The sequence below is a fragment of the Eptesicus fuscus genome, chromosome 5, assembly GCF_027574615.1.
Source record: "Eptesicus fuscus isolate TK198812 chromosome 5, DD_ASM_mEF_20220401, whole genome shotgun sequence".
Classification (NCBI taxonomy): Eukaryota; Metazoa; Chordata; class Mammalia; order Chiroptera; family Vespertilionidae; genus Eptesicus; species Eptesicus fuscus.
The window spans coordinates 28,050,172-28,072,551 of record NC_072477.1 but is presented as its reverse complement, the minus strand read 5'-3'; the positions used below and the strand labels follow the sequence as shown (position 1 = coordinate 28,072,551).

General features: G+C 39.7%; 2 protein-coding genes across 10 annotated transcripts in view; both read left to right on the top strand.

Annotated features, from left to right (window-relative positions):
- GARIN2 (golgi associated RAB2 interactor family member 2) overlaps positions 1-13,690 on the top strand; it is a 32,721-nt gene extending 19,031 nt beyond the window's left edge. For 2 of the 5 annotated variants that reach the window (XM_028141558.2, XM_028141556.2), the window contains 2 exons: positions 7,511-7,539; positions 10,034-10,306. In XM_028141558.2, the coding sequence (XP_027997359.1) occupies positions 7,511-7,539; positions 10,034-10,098 (94 nt within the window). In that variant the 3' untranslated portion in view covers positions 10,099-10,306. Of the gene's footprint in view, positions 1-7,510; positions 7,590-10,033; positions 10,307-11,121; positions 11,202-13,571 lie in introns of those variants that run through there. The other 3 variants (XR_008556079.1, XM_054715982.1, XM_054715981.1) reach the window with 3 other exon arrangements.
- Positions 13,691-18,623: 4,933 nt separating this feature from the next.
- Positions 18,624-22,380, top strand: part of PALS1 (protein associated with LIN7 1, MAGUK p55 family member) — an 84,804-nt gene continuing 81,047 nt past the window's right edge. For 3 of the 5 annotated variants that reach the window (XM_054715977.1, XM_008138934.3, XM_054715976.1), the window contains exon 1: positions 18,624-18,834. The gene's annotated coding sequence lies outside the window, so the exon portion shown is untranslated. Of the gene's footprint in view, positions 18,835-21,903; positions 21,978-22,380 lie in introns of all 5 variants that reach the window. The other 2 variants (XM_054715975.1, XM_054715978.1) reach the window with 2 other exon arrangements.

Genomic DNA, 22,380 nt, shown 5'->3' with positions numbered 1-22,380 from the left:
TGTTCTTAAATTATGTTCCCATTAATATTTCTATAAAATATAATTTAAGAGGAAGTACAGTAGGGCAAAGAAATCAAAGAATAAATATAAGATTTTAAAAATCACTCTTTGCAAATGGAAATTCACATTTAGAAAATTTGAGATTCATTAAAAATATTAGTTTGTAAAAAATGTTTAACAATGTCATAGGTTATAAAATAAACTTACAAAAAATAACTCTGTTAATGTCTTATTTAAAAAAATTAAAAATGCATTGAAAAAAAGAATATATTTTTCATAAACAATGATAAAAATCAAATATTTAGTGGAAGTGAGAAGAGATCTATATACCTGGAATTATAAAACTTTAATGGCAGAACTAAACAACAACTTGAATTAGGAAAACTCAGATCTCTTTCTGGGCTGGTAGATTTAAGACAGCCAATATTACAGGGCCTCCTAGATTGATTTATAGATTTAATACAATACCAATTTATCTCAATAGGATATCTCATAGAAATTATAAAAATATGTGGAAAAGATAGGGGTAAGATTATCAAGTAAACTTTTGGGTATGGAAAGTGTCTAGAGGGACTTGGTTCTATAAAACCTTTTTTTTTTAAATATACTTTATTGATTTTTTACAGAGAGGAAGGGAGAGGGACAGTCAGAAACATCAATGAGAGAGAAACACCGATCAGCTGCCTCCTGCACACCCCCTAATGGGGATGTGCCCGCAACCAAGGTACATGCCCTCGACCAGAATCGAACCTGGGACCCTTGAGTCCACAGGCCGACGCTCTATCCACTGAGCCAAACCAGTCAGGGCTGGTTCTGTAAAATCTTAAGCCACATTATAATTAAATAGCCACTATAAACACTAGTGCCAAGTTTAGAATATATAAATAAAGTTTGAAAAATAAATGTAACTAATATGGGTTCAAAAGAAGCACAAAAGAGCAAAATTCTAGAGATTTATGTCATACCACACAAAAAAATTCAGATGGAAAAAGAGTAAAATATTGTAAAACTGAAATAAACTAGAAGAAAATGGAATGGTAGCATTGCCTTGGTCTCAGAGGAAAGTTCATTTCTTGGCCACTGAAGCAACAGAAGAAATTTTCAGTGGCAAAGTTCATTCATTCAATAATATTTACTGAGCACCATCTCTGTGCTAGGCCCTGGGAACACAGCAGTGAAAATAATCAAGTCCCTATCTCATGGAGTGTTTTATTCCAGTGGAGGGTATAGATAATAAAATATGTCATGAGATCTGAAATGGGCTGTGATTAAAAAAATAAAGTAACAGAATAGAGAGTGATTTGCGGAGGGAGGAGAGATTCTTATACAGGTGGTCAGGATGGCTTCTCTGGTGCAGGGCAGAGATCTGATATGAGCAGGGATCTGGAGGAAGGATGGAGCTCCGGGGAAATAGAGTTCCGAGCTGACTGACTGTATAACAGTTATAAATAGCTGCTGAATAAATGATTTTAAATAAATAAATACATAACACAATGGGAAAATCATCACAACAGGTAATCTATAAAGGTTGTTCCTACCATATATACAGGTAGCTAATGAGAATTTGTAAAGAATCCAATGAACAAATGTTATGAATGAAAAATTGACTCCAGAAGACAAAAATAAATCAACACTTGAAGAGGGATCAATCTCACTAATAATTTTTAAAAATACAAGTTAAGCAATTACTGGGTTTTTGTTAGATGTTACTAACTCTGATGATGTCACCGCAAACAGTGGGAGCTGTCTACAGGGTGATTTGGCAACTCACACGACAGACGACTACAGCCCTTGACATAGAGGAACATGTGTCAAAGAAATAATTTTTTAAAATAATATATTTGGACATAGTGTCTTGTAGTTAAAACCTGTAAGTAATCCAAAGAACTGTGGGTATAAAAATGGCTAATTAGGAAACAATATGTTAATTTAGTGAAACAGCAGGTCCCCATTAGGAAAAGCAGTGGGGGAATCTCAATGAAAAGAGCCGTATGACTAAAAGGAACTTATAAGCTAGAAAAGTAAAATTCCAAAAAAGTATATACACTAGTATTTTATTTCTACAATAAGGATGGTAAGAAACCACAGAGTTTAGGCATAACTGGTGATTAAATAAGTTGATATTTGTTGTAGCTATTAACACGTACAATGGATTACATATATAATTTAAAAATCAAACTGATGCTAGAATGCATTAATTGGAAGACATAGCAGTTAGAGACTGAGCTTTGCAGTCAGACAACCCTGGTTCCAATCCTGTCTCGTCTAGTCTTACCTGCCTTGTGATGTTTCCAGGTCACCGTTTCTTTACTTGTAAAATGAGAATTACGACTACCATGCTGAATTGTTGTAGGGATTTAAAAAACTGATATTAAAAAATTCACAATGCCAGGCACTGTGAACAATGATAATTGCTTCAAAAATAAAAGAATAGACAAATTAAAATAGAGAAGGGAATGGGGGGAGGAAGGAACGTACATAGCAAGGGAGGGGAGGGAGAAAAGGTTCAGATTGTATATTAGACTAAACAAATCTAATATAGATTTGACTTGCATTGAATATAATGCAAAGATGATTTTATACCACAGAGTATCTTCAAAGTAATATTCCCACTACACTAGCTAATACACTGAACCTAGAGAAGAACCGGAGAAAAATACAAAACTTATGCAGTTAAAAAAAAAAAAAAAGGTTATTTAAACAGAGGAGGAAAATGCCAATAGGTGACAATTACTATCTTCAATGTATGAGACGTCCACAGAAGGCTAAATTTAAAAAGTAAATTTAAAATGAAAATCATTTTAATAATCACAAAGGAAAAATTTATTATACAGTAAAGTAATATAGCAGACAGCCAACCAATCAATAAAGAACAATACATTAGTACATATCACTGATTAGATATTAATAAACAACAGAACTGGTTTTTGGAGGTTGTGGTGTCTTTGTCCTTGGAAATTTGTCAAAAATAAACATTAAGACATTTGTCCTGGGTAGGCTTTAGACATTATTCTCCTGCCAGGGATCAAGACCTACTCATAATTCTTATGTAATTTTAATCTACTGCTAAATAAACAAGAGACCGCATGGTGAAGTCAAATGTAGCTCTGCTCCCGGGAGTCCTTAAAGGAGAGGGCTGGAAGAGAAACAGTAAACACATCCGGTGTGTTTAGGGCTCTGAGAAGTTAGAGCACTAAAAGAATGTAAAGAGCTTGGGACACAGTAGGTGCTCAGTAAATGATCACTGTTGTCACTGATCATTCATGTCCAATAGTTTACTTAAAAGAAAGTTGGGTGTTCTGTCAAAAAATTTTAAAAAAACACACCTTACTAATATTTTAACCAAGTGAGAATTAAGTATGTTGTACTCAAATCTGGCTTTTTCTTTAACCTTTCTTAGCTAAGTACAGGTCAAGGGAATCAAAGGATTATGGGTGATCCTTAGGTGAGTCACAAACCTGGAAATCAGAGTCATGTGCATTTAGCCCCTGGACTGTGCATTTCTAGCAATTCTAGAGCCTCTAGATCAGTGGTTCTCAACCTTCCTAATGCCGCGACCCACAGGTTGAGAACCGCTGCTGTAGAGCCTAAGACCATCAGAAAACACAGATATTTACATTACGATTCATAACAGTAGCAAAATTACAGTTAGGAAGTAGCAATGAAAATAATTTTATGGTTGGGGGTCACCACAACATGAGGAACTGTATTAAGGGGTCGCAGCATTAGAAAGGTTGAGAACCACTGCTCTAGATCCAAGTGCCAAGGTATTCAGGCATCAGGGGATGATGATTTCAGTAATTTTGGCTGCTGCTCAAGCAAAGCATCGTGTAATATCCAGGGTTTCTACACCAGTGGTTCTCAGTGTGTGTCAGCACTATCTCCTGGGAACTTGTGAGAGATGTAAATCCTCAGGCCCACCCCATCCTACTGAATCATAAACTCTGGAGTGGGCTCAGCATTCTGTGCTGCAATAGACCTCCAAGTGGTTCCAAGGCATGCTCACATTTGAGAACCACTGCTTTATGAAAAGCCAGTTCTAGATACTATGCCAGTTCTAGATACTGGTACAAAGTACAGCTTAGTAAGGATTCCTTTCTCCTGAGGGCTTGTTCTTAGTCCCGATATCCAAAGCAAGGATCCCCCTTTAGAGCCGTAGGACAAACTATTGGCTTGAACTCTAGGGAGACTTCTTCAGGAATTGTTTCTATATGACCAGGAGCTCTGAAATTTGGATTCAAAAGAGAAAAAAAATATATGTTAATTATTTAAATCATTTCAACTTCTTTCCTTGCCCTTAGATTAGCTTTTAGTGCCTTTTAATTAAATGAATAATTAATAAACTTTATTTTTAAGTACAGTTTTAGATTTATAGAAAAATTTATAAAGAGCTCCATACACCCACCCCACTGCCATTCTGTCACCCTTCCCCCCACCCCCAGACTTCCCTATTAACACTTTGCATTAGTGTGGTACATTTGTTGCAATCTATACTAATAAAAGCGTAATATGCTAATTAGACTGAACAACCTTCTGGGCATCATTCCAGATGTCCCTCCGGATAAAGCCACAGTGGCGGAGGCCAAGGCAGAGGCGGTTAGGGGCGATCAGGCAGGCAGGGGAGCAGTTAGGAGAGATAAGGCCAGCAGGGGAGCAGTTAGGGGGTGATTAGGCTGGCAGGGGAGCAGTTAGGGGACATCAGGCTGGCACACAGAGGCAGTTAGGGGTGATCAGGCAGACAGGCAGGCTAGCAGTTAGGAGCCAGCGGTCCCAGATTGCGAGAGGGATGTCCAAATGCAGTCAGACATCCCCTGAGGGTCCCAGATTGGAGAGGGTGCAGGCCGGGCTGAGGGACCCGTCCCCCTCCCATGCATGAATTTTGTGCACTGGACCTCTAGCTAATAAATAATATTGATACATTACCATTAACTATGGTCCCCAGCTTAAGGTTCACTCTGTGTTGTAGAGTTTGATGGGTTTCGGCACATGCATAGTGACATGTATCCACCATGACATACAGAATAGTCTCACTACCCAAAAAATCCTCTGAGCATTAGGTTGGCTCTTATTGGCTTTTTAAAGTATTAAAATTGTGAGATAAAAAATATTTTATGATGAAAAATACTCTGCAAATTGTTGTTTGTCTCACTATTATGATCACTATTAGAAATGGGGGAAAAAATCCCTATATGAATAGTAAAAATAAAAGGAATCTTGAAGGTTAGCACATCTGAAATTCTTCAAGGCCTGCCCTCCAGTCTCTCGGCTTCCTGAGTCATTTATCTGATGACTCTACTAGGGAGAAAAATAAATAGATAAATTTTAAAACACAAAGCAAAAACAAATTTTGGTTCTAAGTAATCCTCTTAAGCCCAATTTAATCAAGCCTGGGTTCTTTTTTATTGCCAGTTTGCATCAGGAACATAATTACTTGCTGGAGCCTAATTTGAAAATGTTCATTATGAATGATAGGTGTAATATCTAAGAATAGAATGAAATTGGCTGGTGCTTTGTTCCTGGGACATCTGTAGGATATTGCAGGATTTGTGGGATTGCGTCAGGACATTGTGAGAGTGATAAATAAGTGCTACATATTTTTCATCTTCCAGACCATGGATTTCAGTGACACTTTATAACCATGCACTTTGGAACATGAAAAAAAATTAAACAATGACCTTGTTAGATATTTTGTCCTCAAATTCATTACTCTTTAAAATGTAAATTCAGCCATTTCAATCTAGATGGGTGAAAGAGTATGGAGCCGTCTGTAATGTCACTTTAGGTCCTTCCAAAGTGAAGGATTTCCTTTATAAGGCATTTATATTCCTTTTCATACCTCGATAATAGCGATACTGTGACTCTTCCCTTTGCTGTATGGAGGATAATGGCAGGCTTTATTTTAATTTTCACATATTTAAAGTACATTTACCTGATATTTATCAGTCTCTTGAAAACTTTTGTCATTAAGCTTAACCTTCATTTAAATCACCAGACCTATTTAGTTAAGGCTCTGTGAACATTTATTTGCAAACTCCTCAAAAAATTACTAACTTAACCTTTACTTTGGAAAGATCCATTAGTAGAACTCAAACTGGATGCATTTGCCAGACCCTTGAAATGGATCATAATTATGTCTTTGTGCTTCTCTGTGAATATATTATCTAAGGGCAATTATTTTTCTGAAACACTTTCTTTTGCTCAAACAGCAACAGTTCCAAAATATTGAAAATGTGATGAAGAAACAAAGATTTAGTGAAAATTAAGTGACATGGGTTTATGTTTTAGCATGCCACTGAAGTTAAGAAAATAAGTATTTTAATTATTTTTATTAATTTTTAAAATTAGGAGTGCAGAAAACAAACTTCTTTATCCAAAGACATTTCTGAAAGTGGAAGAGTCTAAAAAACTGACAGCTTCTCTCCTACTTTATCCACTACACCATAAGAAAAATAATAACTTGTGTATGTTATTCACCTGTGTTGGGAGGAAAAAGAATTTTCCTTCTACCCTTCAAGTTCATCTGGCAGGTCTAATAACCAAATTAACATGAAACAGATGAACAAGAGAAAATAATCAAATTTATTACATATGTACATGTGAGAGTTCCCTAAGAATATAGGAGTCTAGGAAAGACTGGGCAGTTCAGGTTTATATGCCATTCTAAACTAAAAGAAGGGGGGCCGGCGTCTGGGACATCAAAAGGAAAGTGGGCAATTCACGGATGGATGAGAAAGAGCACACATTTGGTAAACAAACCTTGCCAGGACACTCAGACACAATGGGACTCAGAGGGGAGTGTACAAACTGACTATGCTTGGCTTCTTCCTTTCCACCACGCTTAGACCACATGCCACTAAGGTGAGCAGATTTTCCTTGGAGCAGGTTTTCCTATCTGAATTCCTTCAGGCAGGTAAGGGGGAGGGTCAAAGGTTCTTTCTGAGTCTTGTTTCTTAAAAATAACCAGCTTAAAATAATCCATATATCAAAAAAGCCATATTTTGGGGGCTGACAAGTTTCCCAGGCTCTGTGGCCCCCATCAGGGCCATAGAGACTGTGACAAAGAAGCTAGCAGAGTTGGACAACTTCTAACCCCAGGCACCCATCCTTTCTAGAATCTACCCCTAGGTCTCTATGAAAGCCTACAATTCCCAACACACCTGGCTCTTTTTAGGTGAGCCCTGAGCTTCTCTCAGGCTAAACCCCAAATAACTTTTCAAAGGCTGGAGAGGAAGCAGGGAAAGGACACCTGACTGAGTGACAGGTAATAAAAATAGATTATATGTTATTAATATGGCTTTTACAGGTGGGATAGCTTGCATGTTAGAGAAATTTAGGTACTTTTACTTTCATATGTTTTATAATCAACAATGCCATAGATGTACCAAACACGTTTCATTACTACCTACAAAGCATTTAGGGAATGGTCAGCTATCTCACACCCAGTAATGCTTCTCTAAATGTTTGTGGTTACACTAGCAAATGTTTTGAAATGTGTTGTTTATTTTTACAGGAGCATGAGGACTGATTCAAACATTTCAGGTATGGAACAAATTCCACTACATTTCTTTGTGATCCCTGGTATCTGGTAGTCAGTCACCTCTGGGTCCTGGAGCAGAGTAGATAAGAGCGAAGGAATCGAGCGAGATGTGTTGACGCATTCCCTCTCCTGCCTCTGCTCCCTTCTGAGTCCTGCACTCAGAAACTCTTCCCCAGAGCCTGTCCTCGTGCTATCTTTCACGGAGGGGGCCTGGCTTCACATTCTTCTGTGCTGGTAGGGTTCGGTTTCCTAGTTCCCCGTATCTAACTCCCTGGGCAGGAACCACTCCCAGGCTAGCTCTGCAGGCAGAACCCAAACAATGGGGCCTCTTGTCCTTGCTGATTTGAAAGGGGAGTGGTCCGCAAGCACATTTCTTGGTAGATCTAAAGCCATCGCCCCTCTTTTCTTCCTGCTTTCAGCTTTGGCCTCTGCTTTGGTGATTCCATTTAGTGTTTTGTTTGGCAGTTTTTTCTTCACAAATTCTCCTGTCTCAGGAGTTTAAAACTGCAACACAAGCTTTTACGTGGAGGTTGTCCTATAGGCACCAGTGGAGAGCTCTTCCCTGGCTCGCTGCTGACCCACTTCTAAGTTACTATGGGGGTGGAGTAGACCTCAGCTCCAGTCATGCGCATAAAAGAATGTCATAGAAGGAACATAGAGGCACATTTCACTGAACTTAAGTGGAGAGGGGGGGGAATACTTCTGCTTTAAAAACCAACGCGTAAAGACATTTGTAGTCACATTTGCAAGAATCCTCCTCAAAAAAGCAAATAATTAGAGGATAGGGGTTTATACAAGGGGAGTTTGTCTCTGGGCCTTCCCACCGGGCACTAGTGTCCCAAGTACCAGATCAACTTCACCTAATGTGGCTTCACCTATGTTACAATCCACAGTATTGAACCTGAGACAATCATAGGGAAATGTTATTCTAGTTTATAAGAAAAATGCAAAATCTCCTTTGCAGTATATAGAACTTTCATCTATCAATTTCTACCCCAGATTGTATTTCAAAAAGAAATCAAAGTGAATTTGTAGAAATTCCAGAGATGTCCAATCAGCAAATATTTCCTCTCATTCTCTAGGCAAGGATCAACCTAGCAGCAGCCTTATCACTAACGCATAGTACATTAGCACATAATTAGTACATTCTCCGTGTACTCTGAAGTGCTCCTTATTTAAGCCATGGGCATTTTAAATTAATGTAGGAAATCAATATTTTTATCTTTGCCCTACATGTGACTGATTCCTTCACCTGTCTTTTGGCACAAACTCAATTTTGTTCAACTGAACAAGCATCCAGTGCCTATCTATTATATATGAAGTACTGGCAGGCTCTGGGAGAGATCAAAACGAAATAAATAATAATATGTATTACCTGGCCTCTAGAGATGCACAAATAACATACATTGTAATGGTATAGCTTTCAGAGAAAAGTGGAAGACCTACTTTTAGCTCAAGAAGGAGAGAGAGAAAGAGAAAATCAAGGAAGATTCTATGAAGGCGGCAGTCTTTGAGTTAGAAAGGGGGAAGCAAGAATAGCCTGGATATAGGGAATGGTGTGAACAAAATCAACGGGGTGGGATAGTGCTGGGCATGGTCAATACAGGAACAAAGAAAGATGCAGCCAGAATGCAAGGCAGGAGCCAGACTGTGGAGGTCTTGCACCATGCCAGGAAGTGTGGACATTACTGTTTGGTCAGAAAGGAGGAGCCATGGAAAGGCAGAAATGACAAAATTAGTGTTATGTTTTAGGACAATTGCAATTTCTAAGAGAAGCTGGAGCACATTAGAGATAGGAAATCATTATAATAGTCCAGGTGAAGGATGCCAAGGTTTGAACCAGGTAAGAAGCAGTGAGATAAAAAGGACATGAATATGTAGTCAGCAAGACTTATTGACTGACTACCCATGGGGGCAAGAGAAAAACAAAACAAAAACAACTAAAGATGAAAGTTTGGAAGGCAACACGACTAGAAAGGAGTGAGTCCATGATACAAGCTGGGAAAGGAACTGGAAGAGTTTGGGAAAGTGAAGAAGTCAACTATCAAACACTAAACTTAGAATCAAAAGCCCTAGCTTTGACCTCTAACTGCACTTCCTCTGTTTCATATTCAACCTCTCTGGGCCTCAGTTTTCTCAACTGTCAAATGTGTGTGCATATGGGTGGGGGAAGGAGGGGCATGACTAGCTGTCTCGGGGCCCTTTCCACTGTTATGACTTTATAAGCTGATATGTTTGTGGTCCTGGTGGCCCATCTTTGTAAATATAGAGGCAGCTTAGAACAGGTCTCTGGGAATGAGGAGCGAAGCAAAGAATAGCCCACAGACAGCAAAATCCCACTCTGAGCTTGTTAAGTCCCAAGGGACAGTATAGGATGCAAGTCTGGCATGCAGGTTTCTCAAAAGTATTAATTTTTTTCCCTGTTTGTTTCCTTTCATGTACTTTCTCATTCTTTCCATTTTTCTTTCCTCGATCTTCCCATTTTTCATTACTTAGGATTGTATAGTTTTTCAATTTTCCCTCTGATTAGCATTTCTTTCCCCTTTTTCACACTGCTCTGAATCACTTCCTTTTCCCCTTTCACACTCTCTTACGCACCCTGAACCCTCTTTCCCCCAAGAAAAGCAAAGATTCGTGGAATCATAATCCCTCATTGAATTTAGACTGAGTGTAGACTAAAATTGACTCAGTAAATCTGATTTCCACTCTAAGCAGACGCCCGAATAATGAGTGCTCCCACTGCAATAAAACGAACCCCTGGTCCTATTACCTCTCAGATTCTCACTTACCCCACGGCTGGGCAATGGCCAGCTGCAGGCATGGTTTCTAATTCATCTCTCTCAAATCTCTCAGCAGTTTGAAAGAATCACACTATTTCTCCTTTCTCAGTAAGATTTTGGGTAACGAGGCACTTCAAATGTATTTTTACAAAAAGGCTACGTGGCAGGGCCTAGGCTAACCTTGTCTCTCTGGATCTGGGTCCATCTCTCTTTCTTCTTGACTTTCAATTTCTTATCTTCCTAGGCTTTCTTCTCCTTAACTTTGCTGAGAAAAAATCGGTTTATCTATGAACCTATGGTATTTTCCAAATGTGTAAAGAAATGAGACAAAAAATAGAGATTCAAGGAAAGAAGAGAGGGGAAAATACTTAAGATATACTGGGAGTGTCCTCCCCATCCCCACTAGCTTTTTTTTTTTTTTCCCAATTACAAATCAAATTCCTCAGAATCCTAAATGGGCAGGGTCATTCTATGTTGATAAAACCGAGGCTAAAAGAGAAAGGGTGGGAGGACCCTAAAGGAAACCTGTTGGTGAAACTTAACAATGGGCTCCATTGGAAAGAATAAAGACATTTTTGATGAGATGGCTGGAACATCATTTGAATTTAAGACCCAGAATACGTTTCCTCTCTTGCTGTGCCTTTTTTTCTCTCCTGCTTGTGACTTTTTTCTTTCTTCTTCACTTCCCCTCTCTCTTCCCCTGTCCCCACTATTTTCATTTTTGCCCTTTGTCTCTCTCCCCTCATGTCAAATCCTCTTCTAATTTCCTCGAACTTGTGCCTCATCTGTCTCCCCTTTTCTCAGGGGAACGGATGTGAGGAGAGGAAAGTAAAACAGAAAAAGCAAAGGCCAATGGATAAAAAAACGTGTAAGACAACCTAAAGGTAATTTTTTACAATTATAAATCCCTATAGATATAAAGGACACACATGACACTTTCACAAAAAGTTGTAAAAAAATCGAATGTTTGAACATGGAACCTTATTGCTTCTATTGTAGTGACAATAGAGGTGGACTGGAATGTTGAGGGCTGGTTGTGGTTTCTGCTCTAACCCCACAGGAAAAGAGGGAGCCTCGGATAAGGCACTGGAAGGGAATTACTTGCAGCTGCTTTTACGTGATTCCTTTTTTTTTTTTTTCTTTTAATATTTACTGATTTCAGAGAGGAAGGGAGAAGGAGAGAGAGATAGAAACATCAATGATGAGAGAGAATCATTGATCAGCTGCCTCCTGCACGCCTCCCACGGGGATCGAGCCCGCAACCCAGGCATGTGCCCTTGGCCACAATCGAACCTGGGCCCCTTCAGTCCGCAGGCCAACGCTCCATCCACTGAGCCAAGCCGGCTAGGGCTACGTGATTCCTTTCATTCTCATTCTTCTTCTTCCTCTTTGCCTCTCTCATCACACTCTTTCCCAACCTGCTTTCTTAGGTTAGCCAACACAGACAAACCCTCTTTCTTTCATGCCACAATTATATCAATATTTATGGAGTACCTACTAGGCTGTTACATACAGTTGTGTAAATTGTACACTGCACGACGTTGGGGGCCCCATTCGCATTGTAGCCTTTGTGCAGCGCATGACCTGCATAGCTGCATGTGGTGGCCCAGGCTTACTATTCTAAAGTTCTTTGGGGCACTAGCTTGGCAGTGAGTTACTTAAGAATGAAACTTCTTTCAGCAGCCTCCCACAACATAGCTACTGTGTGTGTGTGTGTGTGTGTGTGTGTGTGTGTGTGTGTGTACCCATGCATACATGTGTACACTTAGGGGCTGAGTTTGTAGAATTGAAGAGAAGGTTGGAGAACCAGGAGTGGCCTTGGCAGGAACCTCATGCCCATCTCATCAGGGATCTGATGATAATGGAGGTGCCCACCCTTCTTTTACCCGTTCTGTCATGCTCCCACTAAATCAGCTAGGTTAGCACTGAGTACTTAGTTTATCAACAGAGCCCCACCCAGATGCACTCCATGGGCCAGAGGTTATGCACCAGAGGAAAACAATGTGGCCAAAAAATAACAAATGCCCACACACAATAATCCCCTGGCGTTCACATACACTGCTTAGTCTGTGCCTATGCTTTTGTGTGTTTTTTCCCTTTAAGTATGTTCTCAATATTGTTCTACTAGAGGCCCAATGCACGGAATTCATGCAAGAGTAGGCCTTCCTTCCCCTGGCTGCCGGCACTGGCTTCCCTCTGGCACTGGGGACCCAGGCTTCCCTCATAGCCTCCAGGAGGTCATCCGGAAGGATGTCCGGTCTAGTTAGCATATTATGCTTTTATTATTATAGATGGTAGTGGTGGACAGTAAAGGGTGGCACTCAGGGTGACATGTGCTGGTTCCTACATCCACTTAGAGAGAATCCAAGTCCTGCTAGCTCTCAAAACTGGGTGGGACTAAAGTAGGCTTACAGTTATTCGTATGGAAAGTAATACAATAATTAATAAATAACAATATAAGTATAAACTTTGTTTCATGTACTCACAACTGTAAACCTACTTTTGCTCCACCCTATATAGTGTACAATTTAGAGAGAGAAAAATCCTTTAAAGATAACCCAATATTAGATGATTTCATCCTTTGATTGATATATTTTATAGCAATGAAATTTCAAATATTGGGGCCTCATTAAGAACTACAAATGCAAAAAAGGGCAAAAAATTATATACATAGCACACTTAAATCTTGACTTCTGATTTTTAAAAAGTGGCTCTCAAATATTTAAACTGGGAATTGCTTATGTATGGGCAAAGGTAGACAACTTTTTAAATGGTGAAAAAAGACTTCATATTACAACTGAAGTAACGTGAAAGTTAATTGGCCCCTTATTTCAATGAGCTTGTAAACCTCACATACCTATGACTTATTTTAGGACTCAGTTTAGATACAAAATAATTCCATGATATATCTATAATTCTTACAGAATAAAAGCCCATACTCTCTTAATCTTGACATCTTGATATATTAGATTCTTACATGGGTAGAAATAGCTTCAAACAAAAATTTTAAGAAATTTAGAGGTTCCTTTAACATTTCTTCAACCTATAAAAAACAAAAACTTATCTGTCCAAAGGATGTTTATTCTTATATTAAGAAGAAAAGCTGGATTATAGATGTAATTTTACTTATTATAATCACTTATTTTATGCATATTTCGTTTTTATAAGTTTTTTATTTAACAGAAATAACTTTATTCTCTATTTTAGACTTTTGAATTAATTGAACTGACTTCTCCATCTTTTCTATTTCCCAGATAAATACAAACTACTAAACTAAAAAACAAGCACAGCTCAAGAAATAACAGCCAACACAAGGAAAAAACAAAGCGGTGTCTTCCATGTGGCAGAAATAAAGGCTACCACTAATCATTAAGCACTTATGTCAATCTCATTTCTTAAAGCCTTATTACTGTGGATTATCCATTTTAAAGGAAGATAGAATCATATATATAACTATAAGATTTTTTATTCATAAACTCAATTTTCACCTATAGGGCTTCTTTGGGGTTATTGGAAAAGTTTGTTATTCTCTTTGGTTTTACCTTCCTTTCTCATTTGGACATTAACCCAACACTACGTCGTCTCTAACATTGGGCCTGTGGCATCCTTGAAGGAGGGACCGTGTTCTTTCTGTCTTTGTGTTCTGGCTGAGCACCTGGCCTGAGAGACAGTATTTATGGAATCGAATGCCATTTTCAGAGTGTTTTTTTTTAATCCCCATACTTTTAAAAATAAAGAAACTACAGGCAGTCTCCATCCAAAAAAGTAGTTTGAATTTTTAAAAGCCACCACTTGGTCAGTGGGGGAGGGAGGGGGAATGAGAGACATATGTACTACTATTTGTAAGACCTTAAAGAATAAAACGAAAATAAATTAATAAATAAAAAGCCACCACTTATTCTTTTTCAAAAAGCTGCCAGTAATCTATAATGTGCTTTGCATGCATTCTCCATCTTCACAGTAATCTGAGGATATTGCTACTTTCCTGTTTTACAGACAGATGCCAAAAGTGAAACTTAGCAAGGTTAAGTTGTTTATTCAAAGTCATATAGCTAAAATACATACATTGAGGATCATGGTGTCTGCAGTATTGAGAAGATATCAGTGGAAAAGAGCCTATTAGGGTGGTAGCAGTGGGGTGGGTGAGAAGTGCTTAGATTCTGGATGTGAAGGTAGAAATGAGAGGATTTCCCACTGGATTGGATCTTTAGCAGAAAGAAAGCCTCACCAACTGGAATAGTGAGATTACCAAAGATTGAAATGAAGGAAACTAGATAAACATAAAAAGTTATGGCATGTTCAATTTTTAATAATCATTAGAAATTCAAATGGAGGTGTTGAGCTGATAGTTGAATATATGATTCTGGAGTTACGACGACAGAGGTTTAGGCAGAGACAAATTTAGAGTTGACAGTGTATAAAGCCACCGAGACCAGACGCAATCACATAGGTAGTGAGTGATAAAGAACATGATAAGAACAAGTGCAAAGAATTAATGTATATAGTGCCTGGCATGTTTGAAGCGCTATATGTAAATAGATTCATTTGATCTTCACAACCACTAAAAGAGGTAGCTACTTCTATTATCATCAATTTATAGGTGAGGAAATTGAATCTTGGAGAAATTAAGTTCATTTATTCTGATCAAACAGCTAGCAAGTGATAGAACTGGGATTCAAACCCAGGCAGAGAGAGGTAAAATATTAAGCGTAGCCTGAGAGATCCAACTTTTAGCCATCAGGGAGATAAGGAAGAACCAGCAAAGAAGAAGACAGAGAAGGAGGTTCCAGTGTGTAGGCAGAGAAGCCAGAGCGGTCAGGAGCCCAGAGGACAAAATGGAGAAAATGCTCAATGGCATCAAATGCTTGCTGGCAGGTCAAGGAAGACAAGGACTCAACACTGATCTTGGCATTTAACAAAGTAGCTCTAACAGGTGACCTTGATAAAGGATGTTTTGAAGCTGCGATGGAGTTCAGTCTCAATCAGAGTGAGTCCAAGACTGGATAGAAGAAGCATTAGAGTTCAACTCTCTGGAGTTCTGCACAGATACCACCCCAGACCCAGTCAGAGGTATTCACGTGTGGATATGAATTAAAAGTGGTAGCTGAGATTTATTCCATAAACAAAATAGAGATTTGACTGGGCGCTTAGTGAGGAAGAGATATGGGTAATTTTATTGCCCTATTTAGGAGAATAAACCTGATATTCTTTCTCTTGGATTCAGTCTTGGTCTTTCTCCTATTAGAAAAAATTTCCAAGCTCCAAATATACCTGCCCTCTCTCTCCAAAATAGAAAGTCTCCTGGACCATATTTCATTTGACTACACATCTACAGTCTAGCACAGGGCCACCCAAGGGCACACAAAAAAAGTGGGATAAATGACTAACACCCTAAATACTGAATGTGCTACTCTAAAGTTATTGTTGACTACTTGCTGTTCCCATAATAAGCCCATGCTTTTCTCTGTGTTCTTCACTCATTCAAATTGATAAAAAGTTTTATCTTTTTAAAAGGCGTGTACAGTATAAGATCTTGATTTTCCTATTATTGTGGGTCTTTCAATAGTGGTTTCTTTTCTTTCCCTGTCCTTCTCCCTCCTCATTAGATAACAAAGCTTCTCCTAGTGTAAGACGTTACCATTTTTTGAGCCTTATTTTCATTTACTCTATTATATTTTATGTTTATGGACTTGTCTTATCTTGTCCCTTTCCCCACCTTACTTAATTCCTCCAGGACCGGGACTGTCCCATGTTTCAGTTCTCTACAGCATAGTACTTAGATGTAAGAAGTATTCGAGATACATATATATATATATATGAAATTAATGAGTGAATATCAAAATAAACTGAGTTGAATGATACACACCTGTACTGAATGACACTGATGCTAAACAAACCAAAGACAGTGGGACTTCCCATTCCACATGGCAACAACTGTGTCCTTAGCTTAGGGACATAATCATTTTAGCTACATTTATGAAAGTTTAAGAAGTACTATAAAACATCAAAACAATAATAACTAAACACAAATTAGAAAAATTTATGGCTTATTGGTTTGCTTTTTGTTTTTATGGTATTTAAAATTTTTAGATACTTGTGTAATAGTGACTTGTTTCATAACTTCTCTTACATCTCAATCAGTGAGCATTCCTTTAACTTACATCATTTCTGATCATCTGGTTCATACAGTTAGAAGTGATTAGGCTACTAATTCAGTTATGAAAACTTTGGCTTTCACTACAGAGATGATAAAACCAAAGGGATATAATAGCCTTCATTAAGGATTTCACATATCACAGTGAATGGTGGAATCTTGAAAACTGAGATTTCAGACTTGTTGCAAATGGCTGAAATGCAATATTAATATATTTCCCCTAAGCCTTTAACATAATAAAATGGAACAACATTTTATTACATAAAACTGTTATAGAGGCTATTGGCAGATGCTGGGTTAAGCAGACGCCAAATGAGGAAGGAGGAAAGGTATTTCCTATGGTTACTCTCCACCATACACTTGTCTTTACAGTTTGGCTTTCACTACTCACCCGAAAAACTTAGTTACAAATTTGCCAGGGTGACTCTGTGGGTGAATCTGCCTTGTGACAAAGACGAACAACTCTTCTGATGGGGTTTTAAAGCACAGATTACCCATTTCATTCTATTTTGGGATGAAATTATATTTTAACTCCCTATGCTATCCATGTTAGATTCCATATGCAGAGGCTATCAGAATCTTAAAGCTAGGGAAAATACGTTAACCTGTTATATTATGGATGAGAAAATTTAGGGAAGTAAACTTAGGAATAGTTTAGAAATTTTTTCACGCTCTGAAGTCACAGAACTAGTTAGCATCAAAGCTAAAAGTCAAATCCAATTACGTTACCTTTAGTTTCTATATCTTTCACTTTTCCCTCTTCCTCCTCCTCCTCCTTTTTTTTTTTTTTTTTTTACACAAGGCCAAGTAATTTGGGATTCTGGGCATGGCTTTATTCACCAGAAAATAAACTTATTTGCCATAGGGTCTACCCTCTTTTAAAACGGAAATACCTTTGGGAAGTAAAAATAATAACTAAGATTTGTGTAGCACTTGACAAAGGAATTTCCACATATTTTGAGAACATTAGCTGCTATCTCGCACAGATAGGGATCGTCTTTTTACTAGGGTGCGGTCCTGTGACCGAGGAGTCCAAGCAGCTGGGGAAGCAAGCCTAGAGAGCCGGCGAGTTCGTTTGGGGAGGGCTGTTATGCACAGTTGCTTGGAGCCAGGCAATTGGGATGTACCGGCGATGAGAGACTCCTTTTTAAAGAATTCTTTAAACAGCTAGATCAGTGGTTCACAACTGGAGGTGATTTTTGGCGCCCAGGGGATCTTGGGCAATGTTTGGTAGTCATAATGGAGTAGTGGTGTACTGGCATCGGGTAGCGAGCAGGGATGTTGCTGAACATCCTACAATGCACAGAACCCCCCCCCCCCCCCAACAAAGAATGATGTGGCCCTAATGTCAATAGCCCTCAGGTGAGAAATCCTGAGCTCCAGAAGAAAAATTCACTGAGGAGCTAGAGGAGGCTTCTTGAATTGTTATTTTATGCATTTTAGAACTTAGAAAATAGGTCTCTCTCTCTCTCTCTCTCTCTCTCTCTCTCTCTCTCTCTCTCTCTCTCACAAGACACTCCCCCTTCCCCCCGCCCCCCTCGCCCAACAGTTTCTAGGAAATCCCGGAGACTGTTCATCTGGATTTCCTTGCACTGGATGTGGGTTGTCCCAGGTAACTCTTAAACCCATTTACTCGAGTTTTGTGGAACGGCTGTGGCCCTTGGCATTCTTCCTTTCTGGTTTTCAGAACTCGATCCCAGCTGGTAGTTTCTTGGAGTCTTCTGCAGTGGCAGAGAGTTCTTCTGTGGGACACCACCTGTAAGTATGTCACGGTGTTTGTTTGTTTTGTTGTTTTAAATGCAGACAGTCATCCACCTGCTCCCGGCAGTGCCTCCGGGAAACCTCGCGTCCGCACACAGCCTAGCCCACAGGCTCAACGCCCAAGCGATTTCCTACGCCGCGAGCCCGGGGCTGTTCGCCTTTTATACTTCGAGGCGCGCAAGTGCGCGCGACCCCGCCGCTCGCCGCTGCAGAGCTGACCAATGAGCGGGCCGTCTCTCCGCGCCGGCTCGGGATTGGGCGACGAGCGCCAGCCTCTCTGCTTAGCAGCGGGCGGGGCGCGCCCAGGAGGAACTGGGATAGGCGCGCCCGCTACGCCCGGGTCCGGGAGCGCGTGCGCGGTCTCGCGGCGGCCGCGGGGGCCGGTCTCGCGCGGTCTTGAGGCGGAGTCGCTGGCGGCGGAGACGGCGGCGGCTGGCGGCGGCGGCGGCGGGGGCGGAGGCGGGGACTAAGAATTGTGAGGTGGGGAATCGGGAGTTTCTGGATTCTTTATCCGGTATCTTAAGTGCCGCTGGGGAGCTGTGGTTTCTGCAGTATTTAGGGGCGGCTGCGGCAGCAGGACCGGCGGCCGCAGTGGCGCAGAGGTAAGAGACGGACGGCGGCGGCTCGGTGGGGAGGTCTTAATCAACAGGTCCCCCCGGCGCGCGGCGGGGAAGGGGCGCCGGGCTTGTCCCCTCCCCCACACGCCGGGTGCTGGGCCCTGGGGGGACCCTCGGCTGCTCTACCGGCTGCCCCACGCAGCGGGATCCGCAGACCGTCGCCGAGGGCGTGAGCCCAACCTTTGTCCCTTGGAGGAACGCTGCCTGGCTGTACCCAGCCCCTCGGTCCAGACGAGGGACCCACCTTGGCAGGGCTCCCGCCCGGCCGCCCGGCCCGAATTGCAGGGGGCGCGGCTGGGAGTCGCGGGTCCTCTGCACCCCCGTCTCCTAGTTCGGGACTCCCTCTGGGCCGGGTCGGGGAAATCGACGCGGCGAACACTTTCCTTTAGAAGACGGAATGCAGTCAGCGTTCCTCCGCCTGACTCAGCTCCTGGTATTCAGCTGCTCGTTACGTTCTTTAAACAAATAAACAAACAGTTCCTTCCTTGTGACCACTTGTAAAGAAAAGCCTCCTCTCGTAAATAGTTTCCGATAATTTTCTCTCAATTGGCGAGGTGAACTTTGAAGCCTGTAAATGGTTGTCAGCTGCTGCATTTAATCAAAGGCGTTTTAAAGCAATCTTTAGTGCAAATTATATAACTTCCTAATAATAACTCACCTTGTGTTTAGTTGACTGACATACAGTAATAGGTACGGAATTTAGGTTTCGGTCGAAAGGTGTGTTGTTTTTTTGGCAGTTAGCGCTAAAATTAAAATCTGATAGCTAGGAGGTTTTTTTACAAGGATGTAGTGTATGTTTTGTCTCCGTACTTGTTTAGAATTGTAAGAATTTTGATATGGAAACTGTAGAACAAGAATTTTGAAATTTTGGTTTTACTGACAAGGTGAAAGACGTTAATATAGCTGCTTTTAAAAAAAAAAAGTTATATCATGTTTTAATGACTGTATTCTAATTATGCTTTTGGATTATGCCAGAAGTTAATAACCTATTAAATTCTGCAATAGTAACAAATGACATGTTGGTTATTGGTGTCTTTGAAGCGTAAGTATTGGTGGTAATGAAATTGTTAAATAACATTTTTTTGGATTACCAAGTACTGATTTTTTTTTTTTGCTAGATCCCTGTGGACCTGGCATATTACAAGTTTTTAAAGGCTCTTTATTGTAGCAGACTGAAGCCATAAAATTATAATGTAAGCTCTTTATAGGTGAACAGGCAAAAATACAAAAAACAATTCATGTTATCTTTATGTTTTTGTGTGTGTCTTTTATCCTCGCCTGAGGATATTTTTTCCATTGCCTTTTAAAAATATATATATTATTTATTGACTTCAGAAAGACAGGGAGAGGAAGAGAGAGATAGAAACATCAATGATGAGAGAGAATCATTGATTGGCTGCCTCCTGCATGCCCCCTACTGGGGATCCAGCCGGCAACCTGGGCATTTGCCCTGAGCAGAAATCAAACTGTGACCTCGTAGGGAGGGAAGGAGAGAGAGAGAAACATCATGTGAGAGAGACACATGCAGGTGCCCAGATGGGGAGGTGGGGGAGAGGCAGGGAGCAAACCCGCACCCCAGGTAGTGTCTTTGACTGGGAATCGAGGAATCGAACCCTCAACTCTCCCTTCAGTGCGAGGGCTATCTTTATGTTTTAAAAAAGCAAGTGAATCTTACCATGTACTTGAATGATTTTTGGCTAGACAGACCTGAACTTGACAAGTAAAGATGGGCTCAATAATATTAACTTGTTTTAGAATGTTGAAATGAGAGAGAATATATGTTTTACCTGAGGGCGAGATGTTTATGTTCTTTCTGAATTTGTGATCTTGATTAAAAAGTGCATCAAAAATATACCAAGAAATTTGGTCCATTTTATGTATCAGTATACAAAGATGTCCTATTTCTCTGATAGTTTCTGATTTCATGATGTCTGGGAAAAATAGTTTCTCTACATAGGGGCTTTATATTATAACTTTTATTATGTATTCAATGAATCATAGAATTAGTCAGTTGGAAATATTCTTGATGGTTATATAGCCTTGCTTTAATTTTCCAGGAAAAGTGAGGTTATGTAACAAGTAGTCCATAGTCTGACTGCTAGTTAGTGACAAAGTTGGAACTAAATGCTAAATGCTTGTCTCCAGATTCAAGTATGGTGCTCTTTTCAATATATACTATTGTTAAATAAACCAATAAGTTACTATTCTCAAAATCACATTTGTAGCCATCAGAGTTGATTCTTTTCCTTATGCATTTTTTCCTTTCCTTTTTTAAATAACCACTAGCCACAATTAATTCATTTCCCTACTGAAGGGTTGTTTTCAGTTTTTTAGTATTTTAAACAATGTTCAATGAATATCTTTGTGCATGTCTGCTTGGGCACATGTATGAAGATTTTCCTAGAATGTAAACATATCTGTAAGTGGAATTGCTAGGCCATCGGTGATGTGCATTTTCAATATAGATGCAGCCAAATTACCCTCCTAAATTGTAATAATTGCCCACACTTGGAATTGTCAGATTGGCATTGCCAGATTTTTTACGTTTTCTGTCACTCGTATTCGTGAAAAATGATGTATTTGTATCTTTCTTTCAGAAAGACTTTAACTTTATTTTTAATTTACATGAAATGAAATTAACTCTTTTCATTGTACAGTTGTTTGGGCAATTGCATAAAGCTGTTCAACTACCAAAATCAAGATACAAAATAGTTTCAGCACCCCAAATTTCTTTGAGCTACTCCTTTATAATGAACCCTTCATCTACCCTAAACCCCTGGTAACTAATGATGTTTGTCTTTTCTAAAATATATAAATGAAATACTTTGAGTCTGGTTTCTTTCATTTAGCATTATACACTTGTGTTCACTCATGCTGTTGAGTGTATCAGCAGTTTTTCCTCGGCTTTATTGCTGAAAATAGTATTACATTTTATGAATGTACCACACTTTGTTTGCCCATCCACCAGTTGAAGCACATTTGAGTTATTTTCAGGGTTTTTTCTTACGTGTGTTATTTACTGTGAATAAAACTTTTGTGAATCTTTACAAATAGGTTTTTGTGTGAACACGTCTTCATTTCTCTTGGATAAGCACCTGGAAGTGGAATTGCTGGGTCAGATGATAAGTGTATGTTTAACTTTATTAAAACTGTCTGTTGTAGGCAGAATTAATGTCCCACAAGTATATCCTGATCTCTGGAACCTGTGAATAAATTAGGTTGCATGGCAAAGATGAATTAAAGTTTCAGGTGGAATTAAAATTGCTAATCAACTGACTTTAAAAATATTGAGATTATCCTGGATTATCCAGGTGGGCCTAAAGTATCACAAAAGACCTTAAAGGAAAAGAGAGAAGCAGTAGAGTCAGATAACAAGATGTAACAAGGAAAGCAGAGCCAGGGAGATAGAGTTCTTGGTTTTGAGGATGGAGGAGGGGGGCCATAAGCTAAGGAATGTAGAGATCTGTAGAAACTGGAAAAAGCTAGGAAATGGATTAACCTGTAGACCCCCCAGAAAAGAATGCAGCTTGA